Source organism: Tetrao urogallus, assembly GCF_951394365.1.
Source record: "Tetrao urogallus genome assembly, chromosome: 1".
Lineage (NCBI taxonomy): Eukaryota > Metazoa > Chordata > Aves > Galliformes > Phasianidae > Tetrao > Tetrao urogallus.
In genome coordinates, this window is record NC_136813.1 from 184,206,849 (window position 1) to 184,223,191 (window position 16,343).

The 16,343-nt window shown below is 35.3% G+C and overlaps 1 protein-coding gene across 1 annotated transcript in view; it reads right to left on the minus strand.

Annotated features, from left to right (window-relative positions):
- Nucleotides 1-248: 248 nt before the first annotated feature.
- PCLO (piccolo presynaptic cytomatrix protein) overlaps nt 249-16,343 on the minus strand; it is a gene marked incomplete at both ends in the record, with an annotated part of 318,827 nt that continues 302,732 nt past the window's right edge. The window contains 3 exons of the mRNA XM_079538014.1: nt 249-389; nt 4,851-4,996; nt 5,572-5,706. Coding sequence (XP_079394140.1) covers nt 249-389; nt 4,851-4,996; nt 5,572-5,706 — 422 coding nt within the window. The remainder of the gene's footprint in view (nt 390-4,850; nt 4,997-5,571; nt 5,707-16,343) is intronic.

Sequence of the window (16,343 nt, forward strand, 5' to 3'; positions counted from 1 at the left end):
TTTCAAACAGCCTCACTTTAACTTCTGGGCCCAGGTTATTGTTTTTTTTGTTTGTTTGTTTTTTTACTTTGCTGTATTTTGCAGCAAAACAAGTGTAGTAGCCCTCATTAAGTGTGCTGTGTAGCCCAGAGACTGCTCTTTTCTACTTTGTATTCAGAAAGACTAGCTAAACACAATGATTTCAAACAATAGTCTTGGAGTGATGCTTTTATAGCAGACTCTTTTGTGCCCTAAGCAGACAGCTCTGCTCAGTGTGTTTGTGTAGAGCTGACCAACAGTTTGTGCCAGTTTACTATTCTTTTCCTTAGATCCACTTTGTCAAGCCAGATATAAGCTTCCCCAATCAGTGTTTTTTTCATAAACTTCCCTCCATTGGAGACAAGCAGAATCTGGGAAAATAATAATAAAAGATAGTTATCAATATATATATTAAAATACTCTACTTGCTGGCAAACACAAAAGATTCACAGGTATTGAGCTCTGCTTTCTGGTTTCACAGGAAAGAAACACCGTCCATAACCCTTTGAGTAGGACCCAATAGTTCTTTCCAATAGCAAAAGCCCAGTGAAAATTGATCTTTCACCTTTTTCTATTTCATTAGCACAGTATGTAGCATCTAGAAGATGACAGTCTTGAACTTTAGTGAGTAAATTGTTCAGCTGCTGTTTTCCAAAGAAAAACACAAGGTCAAGTTTTAACTTAAAGATTAAATCTTTATGAAGCCAATGTATGAATTCTTTAAATTCATGGATGCTGGACAGTGTCTGATATATTAAAAAAACAAACTGAAAACAGACAAGTGTGCAAGAAATTCCGGAGTTCTAGCTTCCAATCTCAGCAAGAGGTAGTCCAACTTAAAATGTTGACTGGGTCGGGAATCCCATCTTTGCTATGTCCCTGCTGAGAGCCAAAGTATTGATTGCATGATGCCTCAGTCATGCCGAGTGGGAAGGGAATGAATTAGACCAAGGAACTCATGTGAGCTCTGAAGGATGGGTATTCAAAACTCTCCCTGATTTGTCTTACAAGCATCATGTTTTCTAGCTACGCAGTTTAATGTCATGCAAGGAACAACTTCCTTCCCTACAGGACGTAATTCTTTCTTTGGATTTGATACCATTTATTGATCTGGGAGGAATACATTTGATAACAAACATACTTCAGGGGTGGGGTGTGTTATAACTACACAACTGGATAATTTCTAGAATTTTTTAATTTTTGGGTAACCAAATAAACAAGTTCATTACTAATTTATTTTGTATCAACTTTCTATGTTTTTCAGAAAGAAATAGAATTTATGAAAAAATGCATTTCCATGATTAGTGGAAGGTTAGCAATCAGAGTCACAAGCAGACCTCAGAAAACGAGTAAAGGATGACAGCAGGAGGCTGTCACCCTCTGTATGAAACATATGTCACTCCTCTATATGTAGGAGAGAAACTGGAGCTTTTTTTCCCTTGGTTTCACAGGTATAGACAGCAGAAGAATGTCAGGACTCAAAAAAAGTTGTACCTCACTGAGATCTTGAAGGAGACTATAAAATAACTGATACCTAACAGAACTGTAGAAGAATTGGAATTTTCAGTAATCAAAAATGTTAACATTTCTGCACTTTTCTCCATTCTGATACTTATTTTGACAAAGTCAAAAATGCAAATTTTACAGTACAACAGAAATTTTAAACAGAGGGGGAAAGAAATTTGCAATCATTTTTTTTGGATGAATTTTCCATTTTTCTGGCTGTATTTCATACCACATAAGATACCTATCCGGACAGGTTGGACACCTCCATGTGTGTCAGTCAACAAATTTGAAGAGGGAGGACCAAATGAGTTGGCCACAAGCATGGAATTATTAGGAAATCCCAATTCACTAATCAGAAAGCCTGTCTGTCCCAAGGGAATTAGGCAGCCTGGTGGTTTTCGAGGTCACTTTCTTCCGAAGAGATGAACAACTCAAAGACTGGCAAGCTAAGCCAAAATCTCTGTTGAAAACATTCTGTTTTTAATACTTTCATATAGAACATTCTGAATTTCTAATTGCAGACAGCCAGTCTACCAGGAGCCAGCTAAGGAGCAAGACAAAGGAGACAGCAGACCAGTGCTTTTCCAGACGGGTCCCAGGTGGGTTGCCAAGGAACAGGGAAATTGGGAAAGCGAGCTGCTAGGGGCTGAGAGAAATGCCTGTCTGAAAATTGTCAAAATATTTTCTACAGAATGTTTTGATTCTGTCACATCAACATTTTTGGGGAGGAAAAAATTCTGACTGAAATTTTCTGTATCTTCTGTCCTTGATCCTTTTCTCCAATCCTACCAGCTGGATCCCTAGTAATTGTCTTTTCTAGTTTGTCATTAAATTCCAGCCTTGTTATCCTGAATCAAGCAGTCTCAGTTCCTTTCTTTCTTTTTTCTTACTCTCAGTATTCATGTCCTGCCAAGTCTAGATTTTTTTTTCATTTTCATTATTTTCTTAACTCAATAGTCCATGATTACATTTTCATGGTTAATATTTGCAGGTTTTGCTTATTACCCTATTGATTTTTTGGAGTGCAGATCCTTGTCCTAATATTTAACTTCAGTTTATTCCTAATAATGTGCTTTCTGTGACTATAATGTTTGATTTCTTCTTAATCCCTCTCTCTAGTCTACTTTTCCTTTGCTATCTCCCAACTCCGTTTCTGTTTTATACATTCTGTTTTGGTATCCTTTCTTTCTTGCCAGATCTCTTCTGACAGTGCCCCTGTTTTTGCTCCTAAATACTCATCACTCTTAAATTCAGCATTCAAATCAGCCTTCATACTTTCAAGTAGGAACAGATTGATTGACAGGCACGACAAGCATATTAAAACATATGGACTGAGTCAGACCAAAGATCTCTCTAAGCAAGTGTTTTGCTTCCAAAAGTGCAGTGTGTTATGCATAGGATAATAACAATCATGCAGTGGTACACTCCTGAGATACCTACTATGTTCTATAGAAGATAGGCTCAAGAAGAGTTTAGATAATGCTCTCAGAAATATGGTTTGATTTTTGGGTAGTTACAGAATCACAGAATCACAGAATCACAGAATCACCCGGGTTGGAAGGGACCTCAAGAATCATGTAGTTCCAACCCCCCTGCCTAGCAGGGCCACCAAACACACATTTAGATCAGGTTGCCCAGGACCCCGTCCAACCTGGCCTTGAACACGTCCAAGGACGGGGCATCCACAACCTCCCTGGGCAGCCCGTTCCAGGGCCTAACCACTCTCCTTGTAAAGAACTTCCCCCTAACATCCAACCTAAATCTTCCCTCCTTCAACTTGGATCCATTTCCCCTAGTCCTGCTATTGTCAGCCCTTTTGAAGAGTTTACTCCTCTCCTGGGTGTAGGTTCCCTTCAGGTACACTAGCTGATCTTACCAATTCTGTGTCATTTTCTGATCACAAGTTGTATGTTTGTGTTTAATTACTTATGAGGTATTTTTAACATGAATTTATTAAATGATTTTATTCAGATAAACTTTGCATGAAATCATTTGTAATATATTTTACAGTTCAGGCTCCAACTCGCATGAAGAAGTAACAACTTGCTACTTACTAGTTTTACTTGTGCTCCTACAGTTGTGTGCTCAAAGAATAAAGAATATCCATGCCAGTTACAAGAAAAGAGACTGCTAAAAAAGACAGCCTTTTTTCTGTTAGATGTAATGTGCAGCACCAGACACATCACAGTGTTTCTGATTTCACCTTGCTGTGTCTCAGGCTGGCTGTTCCCATGACTACCTCCCTTATTCCTCAACAACTTGATGGTTCATTTTCCCACACAACTCTGTGGGTTCTTCTTTTCTGGCCTCACTCCTTCAAACTACCATTACAGGTAAAGTTTTCAGAGGAATTTTAGCTCTTAAACTTTGGCAGGACTTTGTTGACGACATCAATTTTTTCCATATAATATAATCTCTAGTAGATTTACTCAATCTGTTCAATCAATAAGGATTTAGGATGTCTTACCACAGGGAAAGCTGTACCTATTTTTTGTTGGCTCCATTTCTAAGAAGCTTACATTATGGCATTAGTTTTAATATTATAGCCAATAAATCTAATGTAGGCATGTAAATTATCAATCTAATCATATTCATCAAAACATAGTCAACATGTTTATGTTAGTCATTCAGTTTTAAAGGTATCTTCAGCAGACACTGAAAAACTCCTTCAATTTGCTTTTAAGATTAGCATGCACTCCTGGAATTGTTCATCATCTCCACTGACTAGACGAACACAAATAACTCGTATAGTTATCTACTCATGTGAAAGCAATGGAAATAGATAAAGTAAATTCTACCCCTCTAAAGAAGTGTATCTGACCAAATCTGTCTAAATCAGTGAGAAGAAGCACTATTCCTGAATTCCCACAAAACCAAATAAAAACAAAACAACAAAAAAGAAACAAATCATTTGATGTGTCATAGACCAAAAATATCACCTTTACTAACATACACAGAGAACAGTATCTAAGTTAGCATGTTTAAGTTGGATAATACAATAAACTTTCCAAAGATATTGAAAAAGTATATTTATTTATTTATCTATTTATTTATTTTGAAAATGCATAATTTCTCTAGAGGATTTTAGGAACAGGCTACCTTCACTTTTCAGAGTTGGTCTGTAAATACTCTTCCTCACTGTGAGGTGATGGATTAAGTAATCTTGGTGAGTGTGTCCTCCATCCCAGTATTTCCATTATTTACTTTTTAAAATTACTTTGTAATTTTCTCTTTTCAGCAAACAACCAGGCTAGAAGATTGATCTTAAGTGCCCATAGATCAGCATGAAAAACATAAAATCAGATTTCAATAAGATGTAGAATTACCTGAAGAGAATGTCCAGCAGGACTCAAGCTAAATCTAAATGTTTCGTTGAACGAAGGCTCTCGGTCATGCCTACATACCCTGGTCTTCTTCTTAATTACTCTCTTCTGGGTAGAGATGTTGACAACATATAGTTTCACATACAGGTCTGGAGAAGAACAGTTCAATAAACTAAATACAGAAACTTTCAGATAGTCATTATTGCTAATAACTTAAATGTAGGGAAATGCTGAGAAGAAAGAGAGCAAGGTACTCTACAGAGCCATGTTCTGTTCTCATTCACATTGTGTAAAAAATGGAACCACTCCTCTAAATTCAAGAAATTACATTGTGTTGACAACATTGTCATTGAAAGAAAAAATATAATTAGTAACATGAGTATCTCAATTTAATAAGCTTTTATACCAAAATACAACTTTTCACTAGATCTTTTATAACCCAAGGAGTAATAATTTTTATTAAAGCTAAAAATGATTATTTTTTAACAATCAAAAATGCTATGAAAAGGGGATTAACTTCTGAGAGTTAATTTGTTTCTACAAAATGTTTTCATTTTCATTAAAATTAATAGGAGCAAAGAACACTTCAAAAGTTATGCTATAGAATTTGTCAATCTGATTAGGAAGCAATTTCCTTTCCTATTTTAATGGTGTTGTTAAAAGACTTCAGATACATCTTATTTTATGTTTTCAAAGTATCATGAAGCTGTTTTTTGTGAAATACCTGGTAGATGATCTGGAGATTTAAACTTGTATGTGATATTTCTGCACTGAAGAATTTCTACTATCAGTTGTTCTCCATCTGTCTTCATTTCCTTTTTTAATGCAATCTTGATTTCACCCATAACTTGTGTTTTACCTGGAAAAACAGAAAGAAAAAAAGACAAAAAACCCAACAACTCAAATAAATGGAAAAGGAAAAGGATTGCATTTTAACACTTTCTCCCACAGCATCCTTTAACGAAATTATTAAGTGTAGAATAAATGACTGGATAGTGAAGTAGGATGAGAACTGGCTGATCTCAGAGGACTGTGATCTGTGTATGATTCTGAGTTCAAAAAATACAGGGATCTCCAAGAAAAAATCCAGCAGTGGGTGACGAAGATGATGAGGGTCCTGGAACATCTCTTGTATGAAGAAAGGCTGAGAAATTTGGGATTGTTAAGCCTGGAGAAGGCTGAGAGGGGATCTCATCACTGTGTATAAGTACCTAAATCATGGGAATCAAGTGGGATCTTTTCAGCGGCGTGCAGGGACAGGACAAGGAGCAGTGAGTGAAAACTGCAACACGGGAAGTTCTATACAAACATGACAAAGTTTCTTTACTGTAAGAGTGACAGAGCACTGGGACAGGCTGTCCAGAAAGATTGTAGAGTCTTCTTCTCTAGCGACACTGAAGAACAGTCCGAACACTTTCCTGTGCAATCTACTGTAAGGAGCCTTCTTTAGAAGAGGGGTTGGACTTGATGATGCTCATAGGTCTTTTCCAACCCCTACAGTGTTGTGATACTGTAAATATTTTCTTGTTTTATTTTCTTGTTTTAATTTGGGTGCTTCTGATTGCTTTGTTTTTGGGTGGTGATGTTTATTTGTTTTATTTATCAAAAGCGATGATATCATTTAAAGGTGTCCAGAAATATTAAGGATAGTGTATTTCTAAGGTGAACAACATAAAGATATATGCACTTTCATTGCATAAATAGATTATATGCTTCAGGATGCACTTGCTTCAGAGATGATTTTGTTACAATAGCAAAATTTCACTGAAAATCTTTACAAGGTATACAGTGTCACTGTATATCATCTTTTTAGAAGCTTTTACATCAAGATATCTAAGTTATTTTAAAAAACAAACAAGCAAACCAAAACAAAATGCCACCAATATTTAATAGCGCACTGAAGAGTAAGATTCTGAAAGGCAATGAATTAAGACATTGGTAAAGCATTTCACCTTCCTGTACAAAACAATATCACTTACATAATTTAAAAGAAAGTACTCATTGAGACCTTTAAAATAAAGGTGACTTCCTTTCTCATAGGGTCAGAAATGCAAGCCCATTATCTCTACAGTGTATGCATTTTTCTCTAAATCAGTCCACAGATGGAGGGAAAGCACAGAACGTAATGTAAGCCGAGCTGTTTCACCTTTCCCCTGCCTGTTCTCCCACAAGACTGTATTGAGACCAGGTAGAGCCCAGTCTGACTATATCTTCTAATTGGATACAGTTGTGTAAGTAGAGCTCACATCCCTCAGCTGAATGCCAACTATCACATCATCAAGTCATAAAGGGTGGTTATGCTTCTATATCTATTTTTCTGCTACTGTTAAAATGTTATTTCTTCTTCTCTTTAGCCATTAGTGAAATAGCACATAAGCTTCTGGGAGTCTTTGATACCTAGTTGCATGTGCCAGCACAATGGAGATTTATTGCACTACCATTAAGTTCTATTAGCTGGTGCCAAGAAGGAGAAAAGCAATTCTGCAGAAATTAAACAATTATGATACAAATGGAGAACCTTCTCTCTTAAAGACTAGAAAGCTACCACATAACTTTCTAAAGATCACCTACCTGTACTGCAAATGTATTATCAAAACTGAATAATCTCCCACTAAATAAGCCAGCTGTTGTTTCACATACGTCCGTAAGAAACCACGCATTCTTTTGTTTTTTCCATTTAATTTTTTGGGGGGATCGTGAAAAAATAATATAATTAAAAATAATCATTGCTACAACCTGGCCCTTTAAACTTCTGCACAAATTGAAGCTAGAATCTGATTTAGGTATATTTCAGATGAAACGGGTATAAACTTATCGAAGGATTATTGAAGTGGGAAAGAGTAAAGCATTAAGAAATTATGTCCTAATTTAGTCAAGCAATCAAGGACTGGAAAGAAAGATGCAGCTGCTTTCTACAGACATGATGGAGTAAATGTTGAAAGGGACTGCCAATTTCAAATTGATTTTGCATCATATTTATATTTTACATATATATCTAAAATGCAACCTTACTGAGGTACAGGCTAAAGACCAAAGACATTATCGCTGTCTTTAATTTAGGAACAAAGTAGCAAATCAAGTCCTAAAAGATATACCTACAACTAAACACTGTGGTGATTATTTTGCATGGCAACATACTTCTTCCACAACCTGGTGTGGGCCAGACTTATTAAATTTCATTAGCAATTAAAAGATGATGGTTAATAAACTAAATTGCTGTGAGGCATTTTGAGAAATTAAGGAATTTAAGAAGTTAAGGAAATTAAGCTATGATGATGGAAAAAAAAACAACAAACCTTTTACTCTTGCAGAACTATCACATTCTATGTTGTCACAGATAAATTAGTTGTTATTAGTCTTAAGTGACTGCTGCTGTAAATCACAGGATGCATCATCTGCACTGCTGCTATCGCTATTGAAGTCATCATGAAATAGTAAATCAAATTTCAGTTTTGATTACCATGGATTATGCTGCAATAGCATTTTGATCAGATGCCTGCTGCCAATAAAAATTACCCAAGACAGCAATAAACATCTGTCTCTGGTCCATGCTATCAAAGCTCATTCAGCAGTACACTTAAATTAGGAGGATAATATTACAGGACAATAGTATGAATTTTATCTGGCTTAATTGTCTGAAATAAGCATCTGTCAACACCGTTCAGAGATGTGCAGGTTGACTCCAGAAGCACAGCCAGTCTCAGAAAGAGCAAATTGGTTCGTGTTATAAGAAATATCAGGAGAAATCTAAAATAATTCAGTACAGAAATCAAGGAATACAGATCAGGGAATAGGTCAAGGAGGGACATTATGTGATAGTGCAAATAGAAATTATGAGACTATATGATGCACCAGCATACATGTTCTCCTGGAGAATGTTTGGTAATAAGAAACCTCCACAGATTTTTGTAGCAGTTGTCTTAAAAACATTTAAGTACAACGTGAAGTGTGCTCCTTCTGAACTTGTGACATTTGTAATTAAAGTGTACATATTTTGTACACTTATTGAGTGCCTAAAAATTTCCATTATCTTTCAGTGTAAGATGAAGAGATGAGTAATGATTAGAGTATTGTCATCATACGCATATGATCAGAAAAAAGTCACTTTTTGTTGCAACTAATTTCATTTCCTTGGACCTTCATCTGTTTTGATACCTTGAGAGATTAAATTAATGAACGTCTGTGCAGTGTTCATTGTTAGAATACAAGCATCTTTTAGCAGCATTTTACCTTGTAGGCATCTAGTGACAGACAAGGTGCAGATATAGTTATTTCTAACACTGTCATTACACATCATTTCTTCCATAACTGAGCAACGCAAATCATAGAATCATAGAATCACCAAAGTTGGAAAAGATCATCCAGTCCAACCATCCGTGTATCACCTATGCTTAGTTCTGTCTTCATAGCACTGTCCTTTAGTGGTTTTCTCTGATCTTTATCTCTGTGCTGACCTGACAGACGGAGACAATAATAACTGCATGTCTGATTTAGAGATTGGATTTATTAACTGGGATTTAGAGATTGGATTTATTAACTGGGATTGAAATACTGTATAGCGAGAGTCTTTTCTATTGTAAGCATGAACAGGACTTCCTGAATCCCATGACAGAACATCAAGAATTAGAAATGCTGAGAGGGATCTTTGCCACTGTTATGTTTCCCTCCACTCATAATCTATAAGTTCATACAGACATAATATTCCATCTACCAAAGAGTGCTGTTGTAGCAAGAATTGTCACTTCTGGATTGCTTTAGTACCATTTTGAGAGACAGAAATCTGTTTTCCAGCAGACAGCGGTGCTTCAGCAAAGCAAGATAACGTTATCATCTTCCAGTAAATAATTCAGAATTACTGTGAATATAGAACATATACTGTTTACATTTAGTACTGGAGTTAAACAAATCCAGCAGAAGGTAAAGTAGAAAGGTATTCGCTGTCATTTCAAAAATAAATATACCAAGAATCTAAAATACCAACCAACCAAAATCTTCCAGTATTTGTTTAGGCAAATCTTGCTATCTTTGTGGAGGGGTTTGTTTGTTTGTTTTACTTAGCTAGTTAGTTTGTTGTTTTTTTGCAGTGACAAATGTTCTTTTTTATAATGTCTTTCATCCTCTTGCTGAGCCAACATCTATTGGTGGAACTGCTGTAAAATAATGATGGATGAGTTTTATAGACAATACCTAATACTGCTTCCAGGTTCTGACCTTTCTGTCCTTCTGAGGTTTTTCCATTATATCCTATTTCTTATCTCTTGTCTTTCTCCCACACGTTTATTTCTCCCTTGAAAACTGTCAATTTTTCTTCTGTAGGCTGGTTTCACCTTTGTGTTCTCTACTGTAAGAAAAATCAGACATCCAATGTAGCCTTAACTACTCTTCCTCCTGCCTTCCAGTACTTTAAATAGATATCTTTGGATTTAATGGCATAATATTGGCTTAATAAATATACTCTTCAGCTCCCAAGATGAGAATGGATACATGCAGGTTTTTAAGTTTGTTGCTTCTCCTTCAAAGAGATACTCAATCTATCCTGCATGGTGCTCTCAACATGTCCCAGGAAAATCTAAAGCACAGACTGAAGCCACCTCTTTTTTCTCCTGCTCAAAACATGGATTACAGCAGCTCATTATGCCTGGTATATGTTCAGCTTTCTCTCATTTGCCTGCATGAAAACTAGGTGGTAGTACATATGAAGGGCTCAAATTATCCCCTCCCTCACCTGACATGTGCAGGGATACTGTGTCAGCCACTCGCACCCCTCTGGGATGGCGGCATAAATGCTGTCAGGGAAATTGGTTCTCTGTGGGAACAAGGGATGTTCCACACTGGGAGAAGGCACAAACTGAGAGAGTTGCTCTCCATTTCCTTTCCTTTTCTTTCCCTGAGCCACTATGAACAGCCTACATATTATGAAATGAGCTAAAAAGATTAATATTTTTCTGTCTCCTCTGATGTGATGTTCATGAAATCATGTAATGAGGGAGATAAGAAGAATTAAGAATCTTTGCTCACAGCAAGCACAATTTACAATTCTGTAGGCAGTGTGAATGTCTGGCTTTAAGGCTCAGACATATGAACAAGCTGGCAGATTTATGTTATGATTCCTTGGAGTAGCAGGCACTTACACTGCCCACAAAAATTTGAATATGTTAGTGCAGAACTTTAGCTTGTATTTCTAAAATTCTTAGTAGGATTAAACAGTCTCTTTGGCAGAGAATACTGTTAAGACTTTTTTTTCAGATGAAACAATTTTTATGCCTTTCATACATATATAAATATACATTTTTGAAACAGAGACTTTAACTGTTGATTTATTTTATTATTCTTTTTTTTTTTCCTGATGAGATGTGAAATCTTTCCCAGAAAAAAATAATCTTTGTTCCATTTATTTATCACTGAGTGTGCCTCTGTTTTATAGATGTGAAGAGACAGAAATAATACTGACTGATGCCATGTTTAAAAACACTTGAAGTAAAGTAATTTAAAAAATGATGGGAAGATAACACTGATACTTTATAAGTGCTTAAATAAATAATAATAATAAAAAAATTAAAAATGTATGAGTCCAATTTTGTCTGAATTTATTTCTGTTGTTTGGCACCCTAAAAGGCTTTTGCAAATGTAGGGTATAAAAGCATATAATGAGTCACTGAGGCAATAAAATTAAAGGAGGTGGACAATGAAAGAAAGCTTCTTTAGTGTCAGAAGGTCAGTGAATGGAATCACACTATAAGAGATTTCCCAAGAAAAGTTTTTTCAATATTTTAGTGAGAAAAGTATGTGGTGCCATTGAGGCATTTGGAAGAAAGTTAAGATTTAACTTTAAATATCATGTCCAGCAAATTTAGGTGATCAGAGGTGACTACAGAGATTCTTTTCAATTATGAAGCTGAATACTGAATACCTGAATTTGAACGAACAGCTGTCGAAAGTGGATTAAAATGGGAAGAGGGAAATCAAGAGTGCTGTGGAACTAATTCCAGTAGTACATTCTATTAGATACCTCTGCTTATTTATCCTTTTGCAAAAGAGGAGCCTTATATTCTGAGCTGATTACTCTAATATTTTCCCTACAATTCCTTTAAATACCAAAATTCCAGCAAACTCAGCAATGGTTTAGAATAATATACTAATGACAGAGTTAATCAGAAGGAATTCTAGATGTCTAACTCAAACCCTTCCTAAGCATGTCTTATCACGAATAAATGCCTTTTGGAAGGTGCCTTCCTTTTCTTCTATGGCAAGTGAGGTGAGGCAATAGATTTGATTCAAAAAACTGATTTTTAGTCATTGAAACTGAGCTAAAATAAACCAAATACACATCTATCATTTACCATAAGATCAATGAGATAAAACCAAAGTGATTATCAAAATTAATCGATTTTAATTGAACGTCAATGATATGTGCAGGCTGGATGTGAAAGGGAGAACTATGCAGCCTCATTTCTCAAGAACCCCCTTTAGACACATTCGCTCCCTTTCATCGTCACCATAAATCATTTCCTTGAGCCTTAGTATATGATCACAGCCTTCTTTTCAAAATTTAACATGTTACATAAGGACAAATATCATATACTGTAGAATCAGTTCCATAAAAGATGGCTTGCTATGGCATGTCAGAAATGTTATTGACTTGCCCTAGCTTTCTAGTGGGAAAAAATTCATACAGGGAAGAGAAGTGTTTATCGCCATGCATACAGAAAAACCTGAACCTGGATTAATAGAGTGTATTTTAAGCCTATTCTATTAAAGTATTACTGAGGAGAAAATGTGCTAATGAGAGAAGAAATTTGCAAATTGTCATCAAAAATGCTTATTTGACTCTGTTCAGTGAAAAATTTTGCACAATACTACAAAATACTCATTTAAACTGAGTGGAAGCTCTTTTCCATGACAGTAGTGGTTTTTACCTACATAAAAAATAGGGAAGATTTTGCTAGAGTTTGCTTAGATTCTTTTTAAATGATGACATGCTTTAAACTATTTCCCCCCTCCTCTGACAAATACAATTTTTAAAATCATTTTTAGTCTTGAGATGCAATTTCTTAAGAGTTTGGCAATGCAGTCTGAAATGACAAAATCCATTCTGAAATGAACTTCACTTTCTGTGCCTAAGCTTACACTTTCTTTGAATATACATACGAAGATGCATATTCAACACAACAGATTTATTTATTCTTTTTGCCTCCTTGACTTCATGAAATTAAATGTTTTAGCATGAACAAATGGAAAACCCATCAAATAGGTTAAAGTTTATTTGTCTTATATTACAATAGGATGAAAGTATAATGGAAATCATTTGAGCACTTCAAGATGAGTGAAATAACTGAAGTTACACGTGGACTCCCATGGATGTTAGCAAGGGACAATAGAAATGTGCTCAAAAATTACAGCAAAGAACATCAAATAATTCTGAATACAAAGCAGAATATTAGGTTGCACAAAACTCCAAAGAGAAAAACTTAGAAGTAGCTATTGTATGCTGATTACATTCGTGAATCCAGAGAGAAAATAACGAAATATTTCCTAGGTAGATTGCAAACGAACAACCACCAACCTAAATTCAGATACACAGAGTGCTTGAAAAATATGGTAAGAATAGCGTATTGGTAAGAATAGAATATTTCCTAAGATTAACAGCTGAAAACGGAACACACAATACTAAAGTACTTGAAGATTGTATTTCTGTAAAGTAATAATTCTGTTGGGAAACATCACCTGCTGATCACCTGGGGAACAGTGTGAGATGAAGATTAAGTATATTTCTACAATTTCTGACACATTTCTAGGTCAGGCAGAAGAAAAAACTATGATATTGCCTTTAAATGGAAATGGAAAATGCTGTTCTGCTATAGAACCACATAGGAACTTTCCCATATCCCTTGGAAAGTAGCTAGTTAGGAGGTAATTTTTCAATTTCTTTTAGTATCTTAGAGGTATTGCCTGATAAAATAGTAAAAAAAAGAACAAAAAATCTTGGAGGTAAATGGATAAAATCAGATGCAAGTTTTCAAAAAATTTAGACCATACGAAATATACCCAGAAAAATAACTTTTAGTTCTAGTAACACTAAATTAGATTTTAAAAGTGAAAATCAATACGGAAAAAGTAGTTTCTGACTTAGAATATAACAGGATATTTTGATGTTTTCCCTTTCTCATAAAGCCTGCATTAAGGGGAATTTTACACAGTGAATAGGTATTGGTGTATGAACCACATATGACGTTTTCATTCCAGTTAGTTTGGATAGTGGCCCATTGCACATTTATTGCACAGAGAATAAGCACAGAATCTTCACTTTTAATGCAGTGGAACAGGCTGTTTTAGTTCACAGCTTGCCCAAGTCATTTATAGCTCACCAAAAAAAATTTACTTAACACATGGTGGCATATGTAACTCCATAAAGCTTTTTTTGAGAAGGAGGTGGAAGATGGCATTTGTATACACAAATATATCCATACACATACTCAGGCTAACGCAATATGTTAGCACTCTTTTGTGTTATAAACACAAAATAAGCACATTATCATGGTAACTGAAGATGAATATTTTTGTAAGAACCTGCCTATTCTTTCTCCACATCATGATTTCCAGATTCCCCCTCAGATTTATCCTGCAGTTCTTGGTCTCTTCAGTGAAATATGCTTAAAATCTTGCTCATACCTCCCTGGAGCTGCTCACTGGTGTGCACCGTCATGTGCACTGCACAGCCTGGGTACCAGAGCAGATGCTTCTACACTGACTGTTCGTGTGGAAGACAGGTAATGCTATTACATTAATAGATTTTCTGTTGTGTGCTTACATTACCTGGAACAGTGGTTGCAGCCCACTGTAGAGATGCTATTTTTGTTTCATTAAATAAGAATGACTTGTGAAATAATTGATGCTAATAAAACTTCTAAGCATAAGAATCTGAAAAATTGCATATTCGGTATGATAGTGAGAGTTGTGATAGTTCTAGCAAAGCTTACTATAGCAAACAAGGTAAATCTTTTTTCCAGGACCACCAGAATATTTTGTAACTGGATGTACAGAACATAGGAAATTTTAGCACAAAAGTTAATACTTGTAATCAAACTGGGATTCAACTATTTTCAGAATCTGCCCAGTACATCCATGAGGGATGATCCTTTCTATTGATAAGAACAAACATGGAATCAGCCCAGTCTAAGATGGAAAAATTAATCAAGATTTTACTCAGAAAGGAAGGGTAGAAATTATATGCAGCGTGTTCCATAGTATTATGAAGAATTCAAAATACTACAGTCACTGGAGCATTGGTGTCTGGAAGCAGTGTTTGCAGTAATGGGGAGATGATTCCTAAAGTTGTTACCAGTTTTGAAAAATATCAATTTACTTTTCAGCCCATCTCTAGATTAATCTATTAATTGTATATCAATCCTTTTAAAGTTTGCAACTTTCCTTCTGAAATCTTTATGGTCTAAAGTACCTGCTTTTTCTCTCCGATTCAGTACTGAGAAGTTATTCTTGCAGTGCTGATTCCCTCAAGCTGGTTATAATAGACATATACTAAAGATGGCATTTCATTGCACCATTGAACTGATGTGTGTGTTTCAACTCCACAGAGATGCATTTCAGTAAAAAGAAATAATCTGAAAACCTAGAGCAGATAAGCATAAGGACAATACAGCACTAAAATAAATGCATTTATAGACCTCTGTGATGAACACTGCCATGATGGGGAAAAAAAAAGAGAGTGAAAATTTGCCCTTGTTTATAATGTTGATAAAGTGAAAAGAAACCTGCTATATAAATAGAATTATGTGTCATGTAAAAACCAATAACAGAGCTCAAGATGATTTGATAAGTCCATGTTCCAAGTGGAGTAAATGGTTCTATAAAAAAGCTCTTAATCTTTTATGGGGTAAAAATTTTAAAAAGTGTTTCTGAGTCTCTGAACATTCATGGGGAATAAGGAAAAAGCTGGAAGCTCTCGTACTAAGACAATGAAAACTGAAAATTATGGATTTCAAAAAGACAAAGGATCCTAATTTATCCTCATAAGAGAACGTGGTAGTTTTGTGTCTGAGTTAAAAGTGGAAACATTTTTTTATAGTGCAAGACTAAATTTTTTTTCCATATAATGACCAGAAACTTTCATAACCACATCTTATGTGATGAGACCCCACCTTTGGTGACACACAGCATAATAAGTCAATCCCTCGTTCTGAGAAATGGGAGTTTGTCCAGGAAAAAGGTTCTTGAGGATGTGATCATTCATGTAAATTTGACAGCAATTCTGTGTTCTCAGAAAAGTTGAATCAGAAAACACATGTATTTATATTTAAATATTTTTACCTCGTTTAGAAACTCCCCATAAACTTTGTGAGGTCTCTGAAGCAAATATCATCCATTTGTATATATAAAAAACACTTTCTAATTTTTTTTCATTAAAAAACATATTCTGCTCCTGAGCATTGTGTATTCAGTAATAATTGTATAATTAACTGAACCCTTTCAGTAATGATT